General features: G+C 56.9%; 1 protein-coding gene across 1 annotated transcript; it reads right to left on the minus strand.

The window, feature by feature from the left end:
• Positions 1-1706: 1706 nt before the first annotated feature.
• On the minus strand, positions 1707-11983 carry SKOR1 (SKI family transcriptional corepressor 1). The gene is made up of 10 exons (XM_030578201.1): positions 11932-11983; positions 8063-10004; positions 7206-7302; positions 6449-6556; positions 5760-5831; positions 4517-4591; positions 4166-4240; positions 3619-3684; positions 3190-3283; positions 1707-1995 (listed from the first exon to the last, which is right to left on the minus strand). The coding sequence occupies exons 2-10, from the start codon at positions 9986-9988 to the stop codon at positions 1707-1709; spliced, it is 2802 nt and encodes a 933-aa protein (XP_030434061.1). The 5' UTR covers positions 9989-10004; positions 11932-11983.
• Positions 11984-15654: the final 3671 nt, after the last annotated feature.

The following is a 15654-nucleotide window of genomic DNA, read 5'->3' on the forward strand; positions in this document are numbered from 1 at the left end:
GCCATCATATGCCAGCAATGCCCCTCTGCTATGTACATCGGCCAAACTGGACAGTCTCTACGGAAAAAAATAAATGGACACAAATCAGATATTAGGAATGGCAATATACAAAAACCTGCAGGAGAATACTTCAACCTCCCTGGCCACACTATAGCAGACCTTAAGGTGGCCATCCTGCAGCAAAAAAACTTCAGGACCAGACTTCAAAGAGAAACTGCTGAGCTTCAGTTCATCTGCAAATTTGACACCATCAGCTCAGGATTAAACAAAGACTGTGAATGGCTTGCCAACTACAAAACCAGTTTCTCCTCCCTTGGTTTTCACACCTCAACTTCTAGAACAGGGCCTCATCCTCCCTGATTGAACTAACTTCATTATCTCTAGCTTGCTTGCATATATATATATACACACACACACACACACACACACACACACACACACCTGCCCCTGGAAATTTCCACTACATGCATCTGAGGAAGTGGGTATTCACCCAGGAAAGCTCATGCTCCAAAACATCAGTTAGTCTATAAGGTGCCACAGAATTCTTTGCTGCTTTTACTGATTCTCTGTGGCAGCCGCCCAGGTCAGCTCCTATGCCCGGGGGCAGAGCAGGGTGACCAGACAGCAAATGTGAAAAATAGGGAAGGGTTGAGGAGTAATAGGAGCCTATATAAGAAAAAGACCCAGAAATCCAGACTCTCCCTGTAAAATCGAGACATCTGGTCATCCTAGGGCGGAGACACTTCCAAGTGGTTTGTTTGGGTCAGGCTGTTTATTTCACTCGCCCAACAGTAATGATCGGTCCCTGCTTGCTTCGCCAGGGGACTCCGTGTGGTGAAATCTCAGGCCCAGGACTTCTGGAGGAGGGAGGTTTATGTCTGGGCTGTCTGAGCAATCCGAGCTAGGCAGACCCGGGAGCGGGTGTTTTAGAAGAGAAACATCGGGGGAAACAGAGAGAGCTTATTTGGAACAAGAAATAGACCAAACCGCTGCTGCGTATGGCTCCCAGCGTAACAGCCTGGACCTCTTCATGGAGCAATTTCAGGGCGAATTCGGCATTTATGTACCGATTCGATACATCGCATCTACAAGCCCAGCTAGTCAATAACCTACAGCCCTGTTCAGGGAAGGGGAGGGGAAACGGGACCGGGCCCCAGGACGATTTGGCCAGCGAATGAAAGGATGCTGGGGTCTCTCACTGACCAAATCCAGCTCCCTCCCTGGGAGCCCGGCCCGGCAGCGGCGTGTGGTGCCTGGGCAGAAGATTAGCAGCTTGGTCTACAGGATCAGCTGATCAGAGGACGCCCTGCCTGTGAGTTCAGCGCCCCCCCCCCCCCGTTGGCTCTATTTCATGAGAGGCCGCTGAGCCATGGGCAGGGCAGTGACTGCCCCACGGGCTAGCCCAGGGGAGCCTCCCCCACCCTGCCTGGGGCGGGCCAGCCAGGCCAGGGCGCCCCCCACGCGGACTCCGCCGTCCCCCCTTCTTCGGCAGCTGTTCCGGGCTGGACGCAGGTGTCCCGGCGAAGGGGTGCGCCGGCCCCTCGGAGATCAGTCCCGGGCTCCCGTGGGTGACCCCAGCCTAGAACTGAGCCTTGGGGAGCTCCCCCCGCCCCATGCCCCTGGCAGCAGAGCGCTCGGGCCAGGCGAAGCCCGCTACACCCCAGCAGGCCCATGCAGTGACACCGGCTCTGCCTCTTCTCTGGGTCTCACTCCGATTCGGGGAGGAGAGAGCCAGTGGCAAAGCACGGGGCGTTGTTTGGGCCCTTGCACCAAGGGGGGGAAATGTCCCAGCTGCGGGCTGGGCTCTGGGGAAGGAGCCAGTCAGCTCCCAGGGCAGGGGCCGGGGGCTCTAGGAAGCCCGTTGTCCTCACTCCTAGGCGCTGGGGAGCCGGCCCGGTCCCAGCCCGCAGCAGCAGCGAGTCCCGGGGAGAGGAACTGGGGCCTGAACAGCGGATCTCGCCTGCAGCCTCGGCTTTGCGCCGGGCGCTGCTGGCTCTGGGGAGGAGAGAGCGGCGGCGGCGGCAATGAACCAAACCAGGGCGCGCCAGAGGCTGCCCCGCTGACGGCCGGGGAGATGGTCCCGGGCTGCTAAGCTGCTGCCGGGACTCCAGCGTCTCCCTTCGCCGTCCGCAGCCGGCTGGGCCTGAGACCACCCCTGGCTGCGGCTGCTGGGGGGCGGAGGGGTCAGGTCCCGGAGGCTAATTGAGTAAGGCGGGGGGCGAGAACCCGAGGTGGGGAAGGCGGCAGAGAGAGGGGCTCTCACTGAGAAGCAGGTGGGGCGGACCCCGTCCCAGTCCTGGCCAGCCGAGGGGGGCAGAGGGCTAGGACTCTGCTCGGAACTGGAGTACAGACACCTTCCTCCAGGTATTTCCCCCCCCCCCCCGGGCCTTTTGGTCAGGAAGAGCCTCTACCCCGGCCTGAGCCAATTCGGAGCCCATTCGAGCCAGTCCCTTTTACCAGTGGCTTGAGTCGAATCGCTTCGAACAAAGGTCAGTACCAGACTTGCTCGTCTCCGGGGGAGGGCAAGAACTCAGCAGCCACCCCGCTGTGCTTAAAGGTGGTTTTACTAAAGAACAAAACTCGCTTACAGAGGTTTCTCCCCCCACAACAGGGGCATGGTTGGTTTTATTGATTTCTCCTTTCCTTAGGTGTCCCGTGAGTCGCAAGCCGCCCGATAAAGTGCTGTCACATCCATCATGTACAAGGGAGCGTCGAGGGGAAATAAATATACATCATAAATAAATTAAAATTCAACAAATACTGGACCAAGAGAAATCACAGTACATTTATATCCATTGCACAGAGCCACTTTTTCCAGTCTAGACAAGAGGTTCAAGAAATGGACAGATAGGTAGGCATGGAGGGGGCAGACTGTGAGCAAGGAAAAAGTTGCTTGCAAGGTTCCTTGGCTAGAACCGAATCACAGCGGACGGTGTCTGGGGCGTTTTGTTTTGTTAATTCGGTTTTGGTCCGTTTACACCTTGGCGGTCAGCTGCCTGGATTCGCAGACTGTAGGAGCTGTATTTACACTTCTAGAAACGCTGAGCCCGAGAGCCCCACACAGTCCTGTATTTACACGTGTCTCCTTAGAAATGGCTTGTGGCTGGGTTTCCCCTTTCGTGGCGCAAGGGGCTGCCGGCTATTTACACTCCGAAGTCGCATGGCTTTGGCTGGGGGCGGGGGGCTCACTGGGGCAGCAGGGGCGGTTTGAAGGAGCAGTTCCCCGTGCAGTGGCGAGGCGTGAGCATTTTGCAGGAGAAGTGGTGGAGCGCGTCGTGGGCCTCTGCAAAGAGACAGACAAAGCAATCTCGTTACTCCTGGTGCCCCGCCCGCGTTCACACCGGGCCCGGTTCGGATCCCCATAGCCCGGGGCAAAGCAGCGGCACAGTCTCAGGTGCATCCTTCAAGGAAAATTGATTCAGGCGATTTCCAGATCTGCCCACTCCCCCAGCTCACTGGGTTCAGCCTTTCCCCGTTGTATCGACACCCGTTTGGTTACAAACCCGAGTGGCCTGAGTTTCGTTTCGCATCAGTGATTCCCTTCCCCCCCCCACACACACACACTGATTTTCCGGGTGGGGGCATTTCCCCATCTCCTTCCATGCTTTGGAGAGATACCTTTTAACTTCTGCTGGATGGCGTAGCGAGCTTTCCTCTCCTGGTCCAGTTCGTTACACAGGGTATCTGGGAAGAGGGGGACGGGTCAGAGTGAAGGGTATAAATCAATCCCCCCGACGCACAGCCACTTTAATGAAGCCAGGCGCTGGAGTTGGGGGTTTAAAAACAAACCAAGGAGCGCGCTGGCTTCTGATCGCAGCCTGGCATTGGAAAGTAACGTCTGAGAACTGCGCTTTAAGGCAGATGGATACAGTCAAAATTCAAGCAGACTTAGGCATTACTTCCCAGGTAATTTTACGCCTCGGTTTTTAATTTAGAAGCCCTGGAAATTGCTACGATAAGAAGTTCAATCACTCCTATGTAATGATGCCTCCGAGCCGAACGCTGGGCTGCCTGGCGATTCCGAGGCTGATCAGACTCACAAAAGGATATTCGATAAAAAAATAATTGTTAAATTACCTCCCATTTCCATGTAAATGACTGCGCTCCCATGGCAGCTCCCTACCAGGGCGGCTACGCGCAGGCTCTCACCTGAGTCGAGCCTTACCTCTGACAATTTGTAGTTGCTGGACCATTTCTTCCCTATACGCCAGCTCCCTCTTCATCTGATCCTGGAAATTATCTGTGCGGATGGCAGGCAGCAGCGAGTGAGAACGGCGAAGCAGCCTCCTTCCCCCGTGGCCCAAGCATGCAGGGGGTAGGTGTGACACAGCCCTGCGGCTGGGGGACATTGTCCCACTTTTCCTTTGCTCAAAATAGTGCGAAGCTACAAGACCCCAGTGGGACCGGATCAAGTGGATTTTGAGTCGTTATAAAAACTGGAGTCGTTGATACGTGACCCATCAAGGCGGCTCGGCAGAGGAGGCGCTCTTGGGGGTGGGGGTGGGGGGATTGGTACCTTTCAGACTTTGGAATTCCCGTTCTAATTTCTTCCTAAGCTCCACTTGCTCCAGGAGCAGTTTTTGCAACTCGTCTGTGGAAAAATGAAGCCTCACGTGAGAAAACACTTTCCCTCTGGAGCAGGAGCCGCGCTTGCTTGAATCGCATTATATTACATGAATCCCGGGAACGAAAGACACCTGGAATCGATGGGGTCCAGCCCCAGGAATGGGGTGGGGGGCTGCGTTCGTTCTCAGGGCGCACAGAAGCGCCGTGGTAGCCAGGAGGATCAAACCCTTACACTAGGGTGACGCTTTTTAACAGTGGAGAGGTTGCAACAACAGCGGGTCGGTGGTTTTAAGCCCAATCTGTGGCGTGAATCATTCCTGGGGATTTCTGCTCGCCCCTGTTTGGCAGATTTCAGCCAAGGGGACGCTTCAAATCCCTGCCCATTACGGACAATGCAAATCACCCCCCAGCCTTCAGCTTCTCAGCTGATTTATGGAAAGTGACAGCAGAAGGTGGAGGTGAATTAACCATCCCACGCAGCAGCCTGGCCCCCTCGCACGGCGGCTATAAGCGCTGAGGGGGTTAGTTACAGTTTGGGATCCCTGGTCAGACCGCTCACCAGCCAGCCCGAGAGAAAGGAGCCCTTCTCGGAAAGTTTCTGCCCCTTTATTGGCAGACAGGTCATCACCACGGCGCGGTGTGTCTACCTGGCCTGTTTCACCAGCGCTAGGTGCGCGATTCGACCCCACTCCCACTCCATTTAACAGTAGGGTCCGGTCCTTTGGACAGGACGGAGTAGATCCCATTCACCCAAATCTCTCTCGCTCACCCTTCATCTCTGTCGCTTGTCCAAAACCCAAAAGGGCGAGGAACTGGCGTATAAAGCCAGCTCTGGACAGGGATTGCTCCAATCCCTGCCTACGGAGATCCTCACACACGTTTTGGGTTCGAGTCATTCTGGGGTAGAGATGGCGTTATTGCTCCTAGCGAGAAGGCAATAGAGTCTACGCCTTCCAAGGTCTTTGTAAGAACAGAAAATCGGGTTATTTATCCACATGCAGTTCATTGGACTGCAGAGCCCGATTCATACCAAGAACTGAAAGTTAAACCCTATCGATTCCTCCCCTGCCACGCACGCACCCGGTCGGGACCTGAGGTTACTGAGCTGATCAATCAGCTTGTGGTAGGATGCAGCTGAGAAGCTAATGGAAAAATCCCCCTGCCAGAGGGTCACCGGAGCCCCGAAAGCTCACCTCTTGCCAGATTTTCAATGTCTTTTTCAACTAGTTGGGTCCCTGTAAAGTCAATGCTGAGGCCGTCCTCACCTGCGGTGCAGAACATGCATAGGGTTAGAGAGTCGCTTCTATAGGAGACCTGAGGGTCAGGAGAAGCAAGCACTGGGTTGAGTTCATCGCTGTTACTGGGGGCGAGGGACTGTGGGACACGTGCAGGAACCAGACTGTCCATAAACAGTGCCCCGGCCCAGGCCAGAAAGTTTACTAAAGTTGTGAAAGACACAACCGACAAGTATTCAAATAGTCGCGGGTGGAGATCAGCGAGTCCTGTTCCGCATTAAACACAGTTTGGCTGTGGGGTGTTAAATAATAAAAGTGGGGTGGGGGTTAAAGCTAAAACCGGATCCTACTTCTCGTGTGTAAATGACAAAACGGGCGGAGGGGGGCGGGGAACAAGTTATTTAAATATGTATTTGCCTAACGCTGTAGGGGACAGCTTCCTACTGGAGAGTTAAATGAACTCCTTTCGGGGGAGAAAAAGGGCTGCCAAAAATGCCTGTTCTTTAGGCGGAAGATGAGGAGTGCAGGGGTTGCGATTTAGTGTCCCCGGGCCCGCACTCCGGTTTCCACCGCAGTTCTGCGTCTGAACGTTACAACAGGAAAAGCCTCCTTTGGAACAGAAGGGAAATCCCGGGCCTGCTGCTTACCTCTGTCGGTATTTACAGGGCTTGGATGCGAGACATTCCTTTGGTCTTGATAGGATTTGCTGGTCTCTAAATCCTCTGCTGTCGAGTGATTGTCGTCCTTATCTTGCTCTTAAAGTTAATAAACCGATTTTCAACCATAAGCAACGAAAGTATGATCCTAATATATCCTTAATTACATAATTAAGGACAAAGTCCTTATTAAAGCCGTCTAATCCTAATCGCTTTGCAAGTGGAAAGTAGCTTGCTCTCCTGGAGGTTTACCTAAAGGTGCATTCATGCTACCCTACAGCGCGCACGCTCTCCTAATCAGGGGACACCGAATCCAGTTGAAAATAGAGTAAAAAACGCAGGCTTCTCCATCAGAAATTCAGCAGCTGCTCTGAGGTTTTCGCTGCCAGACCTTTTGCAAGAGGTAACTCCACCAGATACAGGGAGAGTAAAATACTTGCCATTTAAGGACAGTTTACACCCAGCAAATATTTGCACCTAAATAAATCCGAATTAAAAAAAGCGGTCTATCAAAAGGACACCTGATGTTTGGTTTATTTGCATGGAAGACCTTCCTTTAACACAGCTAAGTTTGTTTGAAGGTCCTGCCAAAAATGGAAATGACACGCAAAGATTCATAGAGTCTATTAGCAGGCTCGGAATAAGAATTATTCCAAAGGAGGGGGGGTTGCCTCTCTTTTCTCTCCCCCTCCCCAGTTTAAAATTTCAAGCCATGGGAGACAATTGCTAGCAAAGAGGTCAATTTTACCATTTGCCTCAGGGTTGCAAAGATAAGTGGTTGCAGGCCCCAGCGAAGCAGCGTTCTTCAGAGCCTGCAGATGATCTTCTCTTTCCTGGGCGTAGACCTTCAAAATAAACGGGAACATTAACTGGAATTAGCTGTGGGGGTGTCACACCAGCGAGGAGCCCCCGACTGGTTTCGTGCAGTCGGAGAGGAAGAGGCCCCGGAGTTGGGGCCAGTTCCTGCTACTAAGCTTTGCCAGAGAGTTGCATCCTTGCGGCAGAAGGCGACTATCGTTTTATTAATCGTAATTATTAGCGCTCCGGAGAAACTACCCCCATTAAAATTCAACCACGGAGTACAAGAGCTTTTCAAAGCCTGCAGCCCCCACAGACCCAGCAGCCGCCTAATTTTAGGCAATTTTCCCCCTAAGCATGAAAGCAATCCTTCTAATCAGGTTAATTAGCTGGGCTTTAATGCGGCTGCATGTTAATTTACAGGCGCGCCGAATAGCCCCTTTTAAAATAATAGAAAGGTGGGGGAGGGGTGAACCAAAGCCGCCCCCCTTGGGAGTTCACACCTGCGGGGTTGAACGTCCAGCGGGCTAAGAACAGTGACTCTCCCCTGCCGGCTTCGCCCGGCTGCTGGGTCTCTGGTAAAGCCACGCAGGCCCCGGCGATCAGAGCTGTGTCCGCCACCTCCCCAGGGCCTGGTCTCTAGCACCTGCCCGCCCAGGACACTGCCTGCTCCGCGGGCGGGCGGGCCTGGCCTCCCCCGGGGGCTGGGACCTTGCACCCGGGGCAAGGGCCTGCAGCGCTGCCGTCTCCGCGCGCCCGTGGGCTCAGCGCCCAGCCTGGAGCTGGGTCCCCGGCGGAGCCCCCCACCTCGTAGCCGCCTCTGCTGCTGCTCTTCTGCGGGCTCCCCTCTGGCGGCGGCAGGTTCCCCTCCTCCGGCCCCTGCTCGCCGCCTTTCTCCTCGGCCCGAGGCGGCGGCTCCTCGGCCCTGGGCAGCAGCTGCAGCTCCTCCGCCTCCTCGACGGCCGCCGCCTCCTCCTCCTCGTCCTCGGGGAAGCGGTTGGACTCCACGTCCACCTCGGGCTCGTCGGCCGTGTCGGCGCCCGGCGAGAGGGAGCGGTAGCTGGAGCTGCCCTCGCTGAGGAAGTCCGGGGACAGGTAGCCGGCCGCGCCCCGGCCCGCCCCGCCGTAGGCCTCCCGGGTGCCGTACAGCTTGGCGATGCTCTCCGCGTCCTTCACCACGGGGCGGAAGGCGGACAGGTAGCTGCCCTTCCTGGGCAGGGGCAGCGGAGGCAGCAGCGCCTCGTCCCCGGACCGCTCCTCCTCGGCGGCCGCCCTGGAGAGGGCGCTGGAGCAGCGCTCGCCGTCCGCCCCGGAGCCCTCCTGCGGGGTGGCGCTGCTGCGCCCGCTCCCCGACGGCTCCGAGCCCTCCAGCTCGCTAGGGCGGCCTCCCAGGCCCGGCGGGTCGGCGGCGGCCGCGGCGGCCGCGGCGGCGGCCGCCACCACCACGGCGGTGGCGGCCGCTTTGGCCTGGCTCTGGGCCGGGTAGGGCGGCACGGGCAGGCTGCCGGCGGCCGGCCAGAACATGGGGAAGGGCGGGTAGACGCCGCTGTCCTTGCCGGCGCCGGCCTGGTGCGGCGGCTGCTGGGGTTGGTGCGGGTGGGGGTGCGGGTGGCCCCAGAACATGCCCGGCGGCAGGGCGCCCCCTTTGCCCGGCTCGCCCCCGCCGGCTCCACCCAGCGAGTCCTCCTGCTTCTTGGGGCAGAGCCCGAAGGCAGCGGCAGGGAAGCCGTAGGGGTGCGGGAAGAGCGGCGGCGGCAGCTTCTGCAGCATCCCGAAGCCTTTGCTGGGCACCGGGATGACCGGGTAGCTGCGCACCGCGCCGGGCCCGCCGTGCGCCCCGGCCGCCCCGCCGTGCGCTCCGGCCAGGCTCAGCGCGCCGCGCTCCCCTGGCGCCTCCTCGGCGCTGCAGCGCAGGCTCTTGTGCACCGGGACCAGCTCGGCTCCGCCGGGCGGCGGCGGGTGCAGGGCGGCCTTGGCGGCCGAGGAGGCGGCGGCAGCCCCGTGCAGGGAGAAGGTCCGCTTGCGGGTGCCGCCGTTGAACATGGCCTTGACATCCTCCCAGGCGTGGCTCAGCTCGTCCGTGGCCGTCTTGTCGCTCAGCTTGAGGTGGCGGCGCCAGGAGTTGAAGTTGGCGGCGTCGGGCTGGGTGTACTTGGAGTCCGGCGTGCGGTGGGAGTGGAAGATGAACTTGTTGGGCGAGAAGTACATGCTGCAGTAGCCGCACTTGATGCACTTGGCCCGGGAGCTGTTGTAGCGGGCCGGGATGAAGCTGCCCCGCGAGCCCCAGGCGCACTCGTGCACCACGTCGAAGGCGAAGTTCTCCGGCAGCTTGGGCGGCTTGTGCTCGCCCAGGAAGGACTTGCAGAGCCGCTCCGCCTCCCGCTTGGTGATCATGCCGCAGCGCCGGGACGAGATGGGCATGGCCCCGGCCCGCCGCAGGATCTCCAGCTGCACCGGGGTGCACTGCACGCAGGTGATGCCCAGCGCCACCCGCCGGTTGTGGATCTCATTGTAGCTGTAGTTCTTGAGCAGGGTGTTGGAGATCTGCGCCAGGCACAGGCGCTCCTGCCCGTCGATGACCAGGGACACTATGGGCACGCCGTACAGGGAGGTCTCACCCACTTGGTTGGGCTTGAGGGGATTGGCGCCCGAGTAGGGCTGCAGCTCTTGCTTTGAATTCGGGGAGGAGCTTGAGTCTCTCCCCGTTCCCATCTGACTGGCAATCGCCTCCATCCCCCGCAAAACAATCCTGCAACACAAGAACACAACAAAAGGCAGAGGTTAGCCACGCACCCGCGGCCCTGGCGTGCAAAGCGAGCCCGGTGCTGGTGGGGGAAAGCGGCCAGCCAGGAGGCCGGATGAACTCCACCAGCGAAGGCTGCCTGGGCATCGTTTGGCCTTTTGTGCCGCAGCAGATCTCCCCTACCTGGTCAAATTCAGTCTTAGCAGCAGCCCCGCTTCCGTCTCTACACATTGCACAGACACAAAATTCCCTGGGCGCTGGATGGTACAAGGAGAGGGTTTGAGAGGCTGCCGCTATTCTTTGTGGCTTGAAAGGTTTTGCTGTGAGTTAAGATCTCTCTTCCCCCCACCTCTCCATCTATTATTCCAGGATCTGTCTGCGGCTCCAGACCAATGCAGACCTGAGAATACGGGCCAAAATGTCATTTTAAATCTACCACCATTACTGCACTTGGTGGGCACAGAGAGAGGAAGAGAATCTCGACTATAAAATATTAACAAGCGACACAAGGCGCTTCTGTAGGTCGCCAAGGAATCTCTCGGTGTATTTAGTTACAGCTGTAAATACTAGAGTCAGAAATGAAAACACAAACCGACCCTGTTTGGGCTCAGCTTTCTGCGTTTGGATCTCAACCCTGGCTGGTCAGCTGGCATTTCTGAGCAGCAGTGGAGGCTATTAAACCTGACAGCCCTTCATAACGTATTTGGGATTTTTTTTTAGTTGATGGATTTTTTCCCCTGTTTTCCTCTATTTTCAGTCTCCCACGTTTCAGCCGCTCGGATTCTCACTCTAAACTAGCCCATGTCTCTTGGTGTTAAATAGCACCTCGGCTACGGACGTGCTGCATTTGTCCAGATTTGGAGGAAAGGAAAATAGACTTTAATTAGCGCTGCGTGGAGTTGTATTTACATCGCAGAGGAGCGACTCAGTAAATAACTGGCTAACCTGACTGCTCCACTTTAGATAACCGTGAGGGGACTTACCCGAACGGCGGGTTAAATAAACTCCCTGTCTGTTTCAGCCTGGCAGTAATCCTGCGGTGACACGGGGCCACATGTATTTAATCAAACACAGCGCTCGGGTTTGACACCGTTCCCGTTTGCCAGCCCGAACGAGCCCTACAAAACGAGAGACGGTTTAGGAAAGGCACCAGCAGCCGAAAGTTGTCGGGTTTGCTCCCAGACTTTGGGCCCCGGGTTATTTTTAAATGCGCTGGATCGACCAATACACTTGACCCAAGTTGAGTAGGCTTGGACCTTCTCCCCCGTCTAATGCCATTGCAGGGGATTAGGAGCGAGGGAGATTACTGACCTGCCCGTAAGGCTCCCAGCTCGCCCAGGGAGCAGAAGGAAGCGTGAGCCAAGCAAATGAGTTTACCTAAAAGAGATCAGCGCATTAAGCAGCTTTCATGGTAATTACACAAAATAGCTGGAGTGTCCTCGCAAATATGAATCAAACTTCACCCCAGCGCTGTCTAAAGGCTGCCCTGGTCCGGACAAACCGGCTTCAGTGTCTCGTCTGCAGCCAAAATATTGGGATCCAATGCTGGGAAAATGTATTGACTTAGATTTAGGGGGAGGGGGATTTTGTTTATTTTTAAGTGATTAATTCAAGGCAGCAAGTGATCATCCCCCCACACCAGCAGTCCCGTCCCAACGCCTCTAATTGGACGTGAAACCGGCAGAATGGGAACGAATGTTAGGGTATTAAAACGAATGACTTCGATATACGCCGACCCGGAGAAGGAGCAGAGAGGAAGCGGCAGAAGGGAAAGCCCGAAATGTCGCTGCAGACACCGAGCCACATATTGGTGTCAACGACTCCCAGGCTCTGCTTGGTCGTGTGTGTGTTGGTTTCGAACCAGGCTTGCAAAATAAATCCAAGGAAAGCCGTGGCGCGTGGGTGCAGGCTTGCAGGGCGGGGAAGGGCTTACCTTGTGCGGTGCAATCCCTGGAGCAGCGGAAGCACTTGTCAAAATAGTCCAGCTGCCCCCCAAAACCAATCCACCCCCCGCTCGCTAGGGTCCGTTCCTGCCAGGCTGCAGCGGCATCCGGAACCCGATCACGGTGCGGAGTTTCATGGGAGCGCCCGGGCGCCTGCCCTCCGCCAGTGTCCTCCCGCGCGGAGATGCAACAAGAAAAGTGACCACATGGCAAGTCCAAGGGAGGATCCTGATCCTTAGCTGAAGACGTTGCACATTGATCCAGTGACAGCTAAAATAATAGGAAGGCACACCCACTTAGCACCCGCGCCTGTACATTAACTGCCTCGGGACCCGGGCGAGCGTCAATCATGGTTGCGCTCCAGTCAATCAAAACGCAGTCGGGGCTGCTTTAAAGGGGGGGGGAAACATTGCTGGGGGGAGAGGAAGGGGGGGGGAGAGGAACAGCGATTAGAAAAATACATGCGATCTGGCAAAGGTAAGAGCTGAGGTTTGTGCCCCTGTCACCTGGGCCTCCTCCCCGCCCTGCAAGCGGGGGGCACATTGCGCTGGGGGAGGAAGGCGCCAAGGGAAAGGGGCGCTGGCAGAGCAGCCGGTCCTCTCACACTGGTATTTATTTCTCCTGCCTTGGAGCGAGGGGGGTTGGTAGACGGGAGAGGCGTCAGTCCAGGTGGGTCACCGAGCGGCTCCTCCCTGGGATCCGCTTCCCAGGGTGCGCGCCTTCCCTATGGGGAAGGACAGGAACCAACCCGCTATGGCTGGAGATTCTGGGGTTTTTTTAAGCCAAGTTGGTGCGCTTGGAGCCAATCCTGGCGCGCCGGTTCGGGAAAGTTTGCAGCAGGGAGTGTGCATTCGGGGACACACTCCGGCTTCCCCCAGCCGGGCTCCGGCGTTAGCCTTACCTCGGTTAGCCGGAGCGAGAAGGGCAGGCCTGCATGTGGCACTCAGCTACCCGGCAGAGGAGCCGCCGGGGGACGGAGCGAAGCGGCGAGAACCTGGATGGGGGGAGCCAGGTGTTTTCTCAGCCTTCCAATTGCCCCGGAAAGCCCTAGCCGGGGCTGGCAGGGGGCCTGACGGGCCTAGCGCGGTAACGAACTGGAGCAAAAGCGGGGTGAGGGGGATCGATGGCTGGAGAAATTAAGGAATTTATTATTCATCACGTTAAGGGGCCATCCAAAGAGGCCGCCGCGAGAGCCCAATCAATTCTCGTTTGAAAGTAAAGACGCCATGAAATGCGACAGAAAGTCAGGCCGGCCTCTGGCTAGCGCGCTCTTCGGCGGGGTAATTAGCAGCCGCAGTAAAAAGGGGAAGGCGCTGATTGTTCTGTAAACTTTGCATTCAGAGACAGCCGCTGGCTGCGTCTCCTGCGAGCCCCCAGGCGAGCCGCCTGCCTCGGCTGCAGCCCCCTCCCTGCGAACCCGATGATCTGTTTGTGCCGGTAACGAAATCCTGGGGAGATTAACTATTTATAAGCCGATCAATAACCATCCTTCAGCAAGCTGGTCCCGCTCGGTCACTGGAGGGATGAGGCGCAGGGAATCTCTCTAGGTCCCTCCAGCAGCTCGGAGAGCCACCGGCACATCAGCCCAAAACTCCCCCAAAGAACCATTCTCGCTCGCTCAGGACTAACCCGGTCATTCACCTGCGTCGGGGCCCCCCCGGCCAGGCCCGAAGCCGGGCTGGTGGGGTGACTTGAGTGGGAAAAGTTGACCCGTTTTATTCGTTAGTTAAACTCCCTACAAGGGGGCTCCGGGCGGGGTATTTGGCCATTCGGAGCTTGTGATGAATTAGGCAGAGGGATGTTTGGGGGACCAGGCCAGTAGCGTTCAAAGGAAAAGCCCCAGCCTGCGTGTTCAAACCTCCCCCTGCATCTCAGGTCTCTGCAGCCCCTGCCGACCTGGGAGCAGCTTCAGCTAAAATCATCGTAACGAAAGGCCCCGAGTCTCCCGCAGTGGCGGCTGATCGCTGCTCCGTTGCGCGGGCAGCTCGCTTTGACGCAGCAGGGGAGCGATTTTTGAAAACATGAATTATCATTTACAAAAAATCTCCCTTCTAAAAAGGCGTTTCTACACCCAACCCAGCCCGGCGTTGTCCTGCAGCTCTGCTCCTCGGGCTGTTTCTACAGCATTGTGGCATTAAGTGCTCTTAATGGACACGTTAATTAAACTGTAATTAATCATACTGTCCGGACCAAATTTGAGCAATTACACTAATCAAACAGAAGTTAATAACGGCCAGCGAATCGCCCCCGGCTATTACTTTTGTTAAGCAGTCTCCCATTCAGCTAGAACAGCGTTTGCCCTCCGCCAACATATGTGTTACATATTAAAGCGCGTATTGTTATGAAAAGTCTATTGCCTGCTTGGGAGTTAATGTATCATTAAACGTATTTGTCCTTGAAAGCAGATTTGGAGCCATAAATCTCTTCCTAGGAATATGATCAAGTCTTGCCTTTCAGGGCTGCGGCCGGACACCGCAGAATTAATCACAGCTAGGACGGGGGGGGGAGTTGGAGTTTGGGGTGCAGGTTTCTGCCCCCATGAAAGTCCTGTTAAATGCAGCCAGTCTAAGTCCCTCTCCCCAGCGCTTTCCGCTGTCAGACTGAAATTTCCCTGGGCTCCAGGAGCCTGTAGTCTCCTCCGTAGGGTTACTGAGCCCGGCTGGGAGGGGGGCTGGATGCAACATTTATGCGGACTCTGGGTAACTCTGCCCCGGCCGCTTGCAGTTGCTGGGAGGGCACGGCCGCCTCCCCTGAAATAATTACACTCCAATTCGGTAATTACTCCTCGAATTTTAATTATTTAAAGCAACCACTGAAGGCTGCGTTGTGCCCAGTGATTGCGCCGCGCTGGCGGGTCCGAGGAGCTCGCCGAGCTGTGGAAGGGATCATGGGCACCAGGCCCCTTGCAAGGGGCCCACCCTGGCTGCTACCTGTGATTAGACATTTCAGGAGTCAATTTAGCCGGGTCACTTGGCTTCCTTGCGCGGCGGCGGCTCAGCAGCCCAGGCGAGGAGCCCTCTAAACAAATGCGTAGTTAAATATTTATTAGGTATTATTACGGCACGAGCAAAGCAGGCAGAGCCACCCAGCCCGGCTGCGGCGGATTTGCATGGACGTTAAAAAGATAAACCCTTTTCATAAGCCGGAGCGAAGTGTGTTTATAGAGGGAGATACACCTCCCTCCCCCAGTGCGCCAGTCTTTAGACGTTATTTTAATCGCGTTTGTAAATGACAAAAGTTACGGGTTCGATATTCATTAGGCGGGGCGATTATTTCTGTAATTTGTCCCTGTTCGGGCTCGTTTGGGGCGGCACTGAGTGGTGTATTGAGCGCCGTGTAAACGCTCAGCGAGGACGCGACGCAGCCCTGTATCTGCTCCGAGTTACGCGGCTTGTTGCACCGTATTTAACAGTGCGTTTGGACGGAGCAAACTCGGTGCTAGGAGGGGAGGGGAAGTCGTGTCCCGCCGGGCCATAAACCCCCAGGGCGTGAGCGCGGCCGGGGCTGGGCTGAGTGTCTAGGGCACTGGAATATCCGCGCCCCCCCCAGCTGGCAAACTCCGCGGGTTGGGGGGTGCTGGGACACGCAGCCTCACCCCGCGCTCCCAGTCCCCGCCAGCCCAGGGAAGTGGAGCCTTCGCCAGGCGCCGGTGGCCTCCCCGCAGCGAGACCGGCCCCGCTTCTTCTGCCCGGTGCAGGAGGGACCCGGCAGTG

This window comes from Gopherus evgoodei, chromosome 10, assembly GCF_007399415.2.
Source record: "Gopherus evgoodei ecotype Sinaloan lineage chromosome 10, rGopEvg1_v1.p, whole genome shotgun sequence".
Classification (NCBI taxonomy): Eukaryota; Metazoa; Chordata; order Testudines; family Testudinidae; genus Gopherus; species Gopherus evgoodei.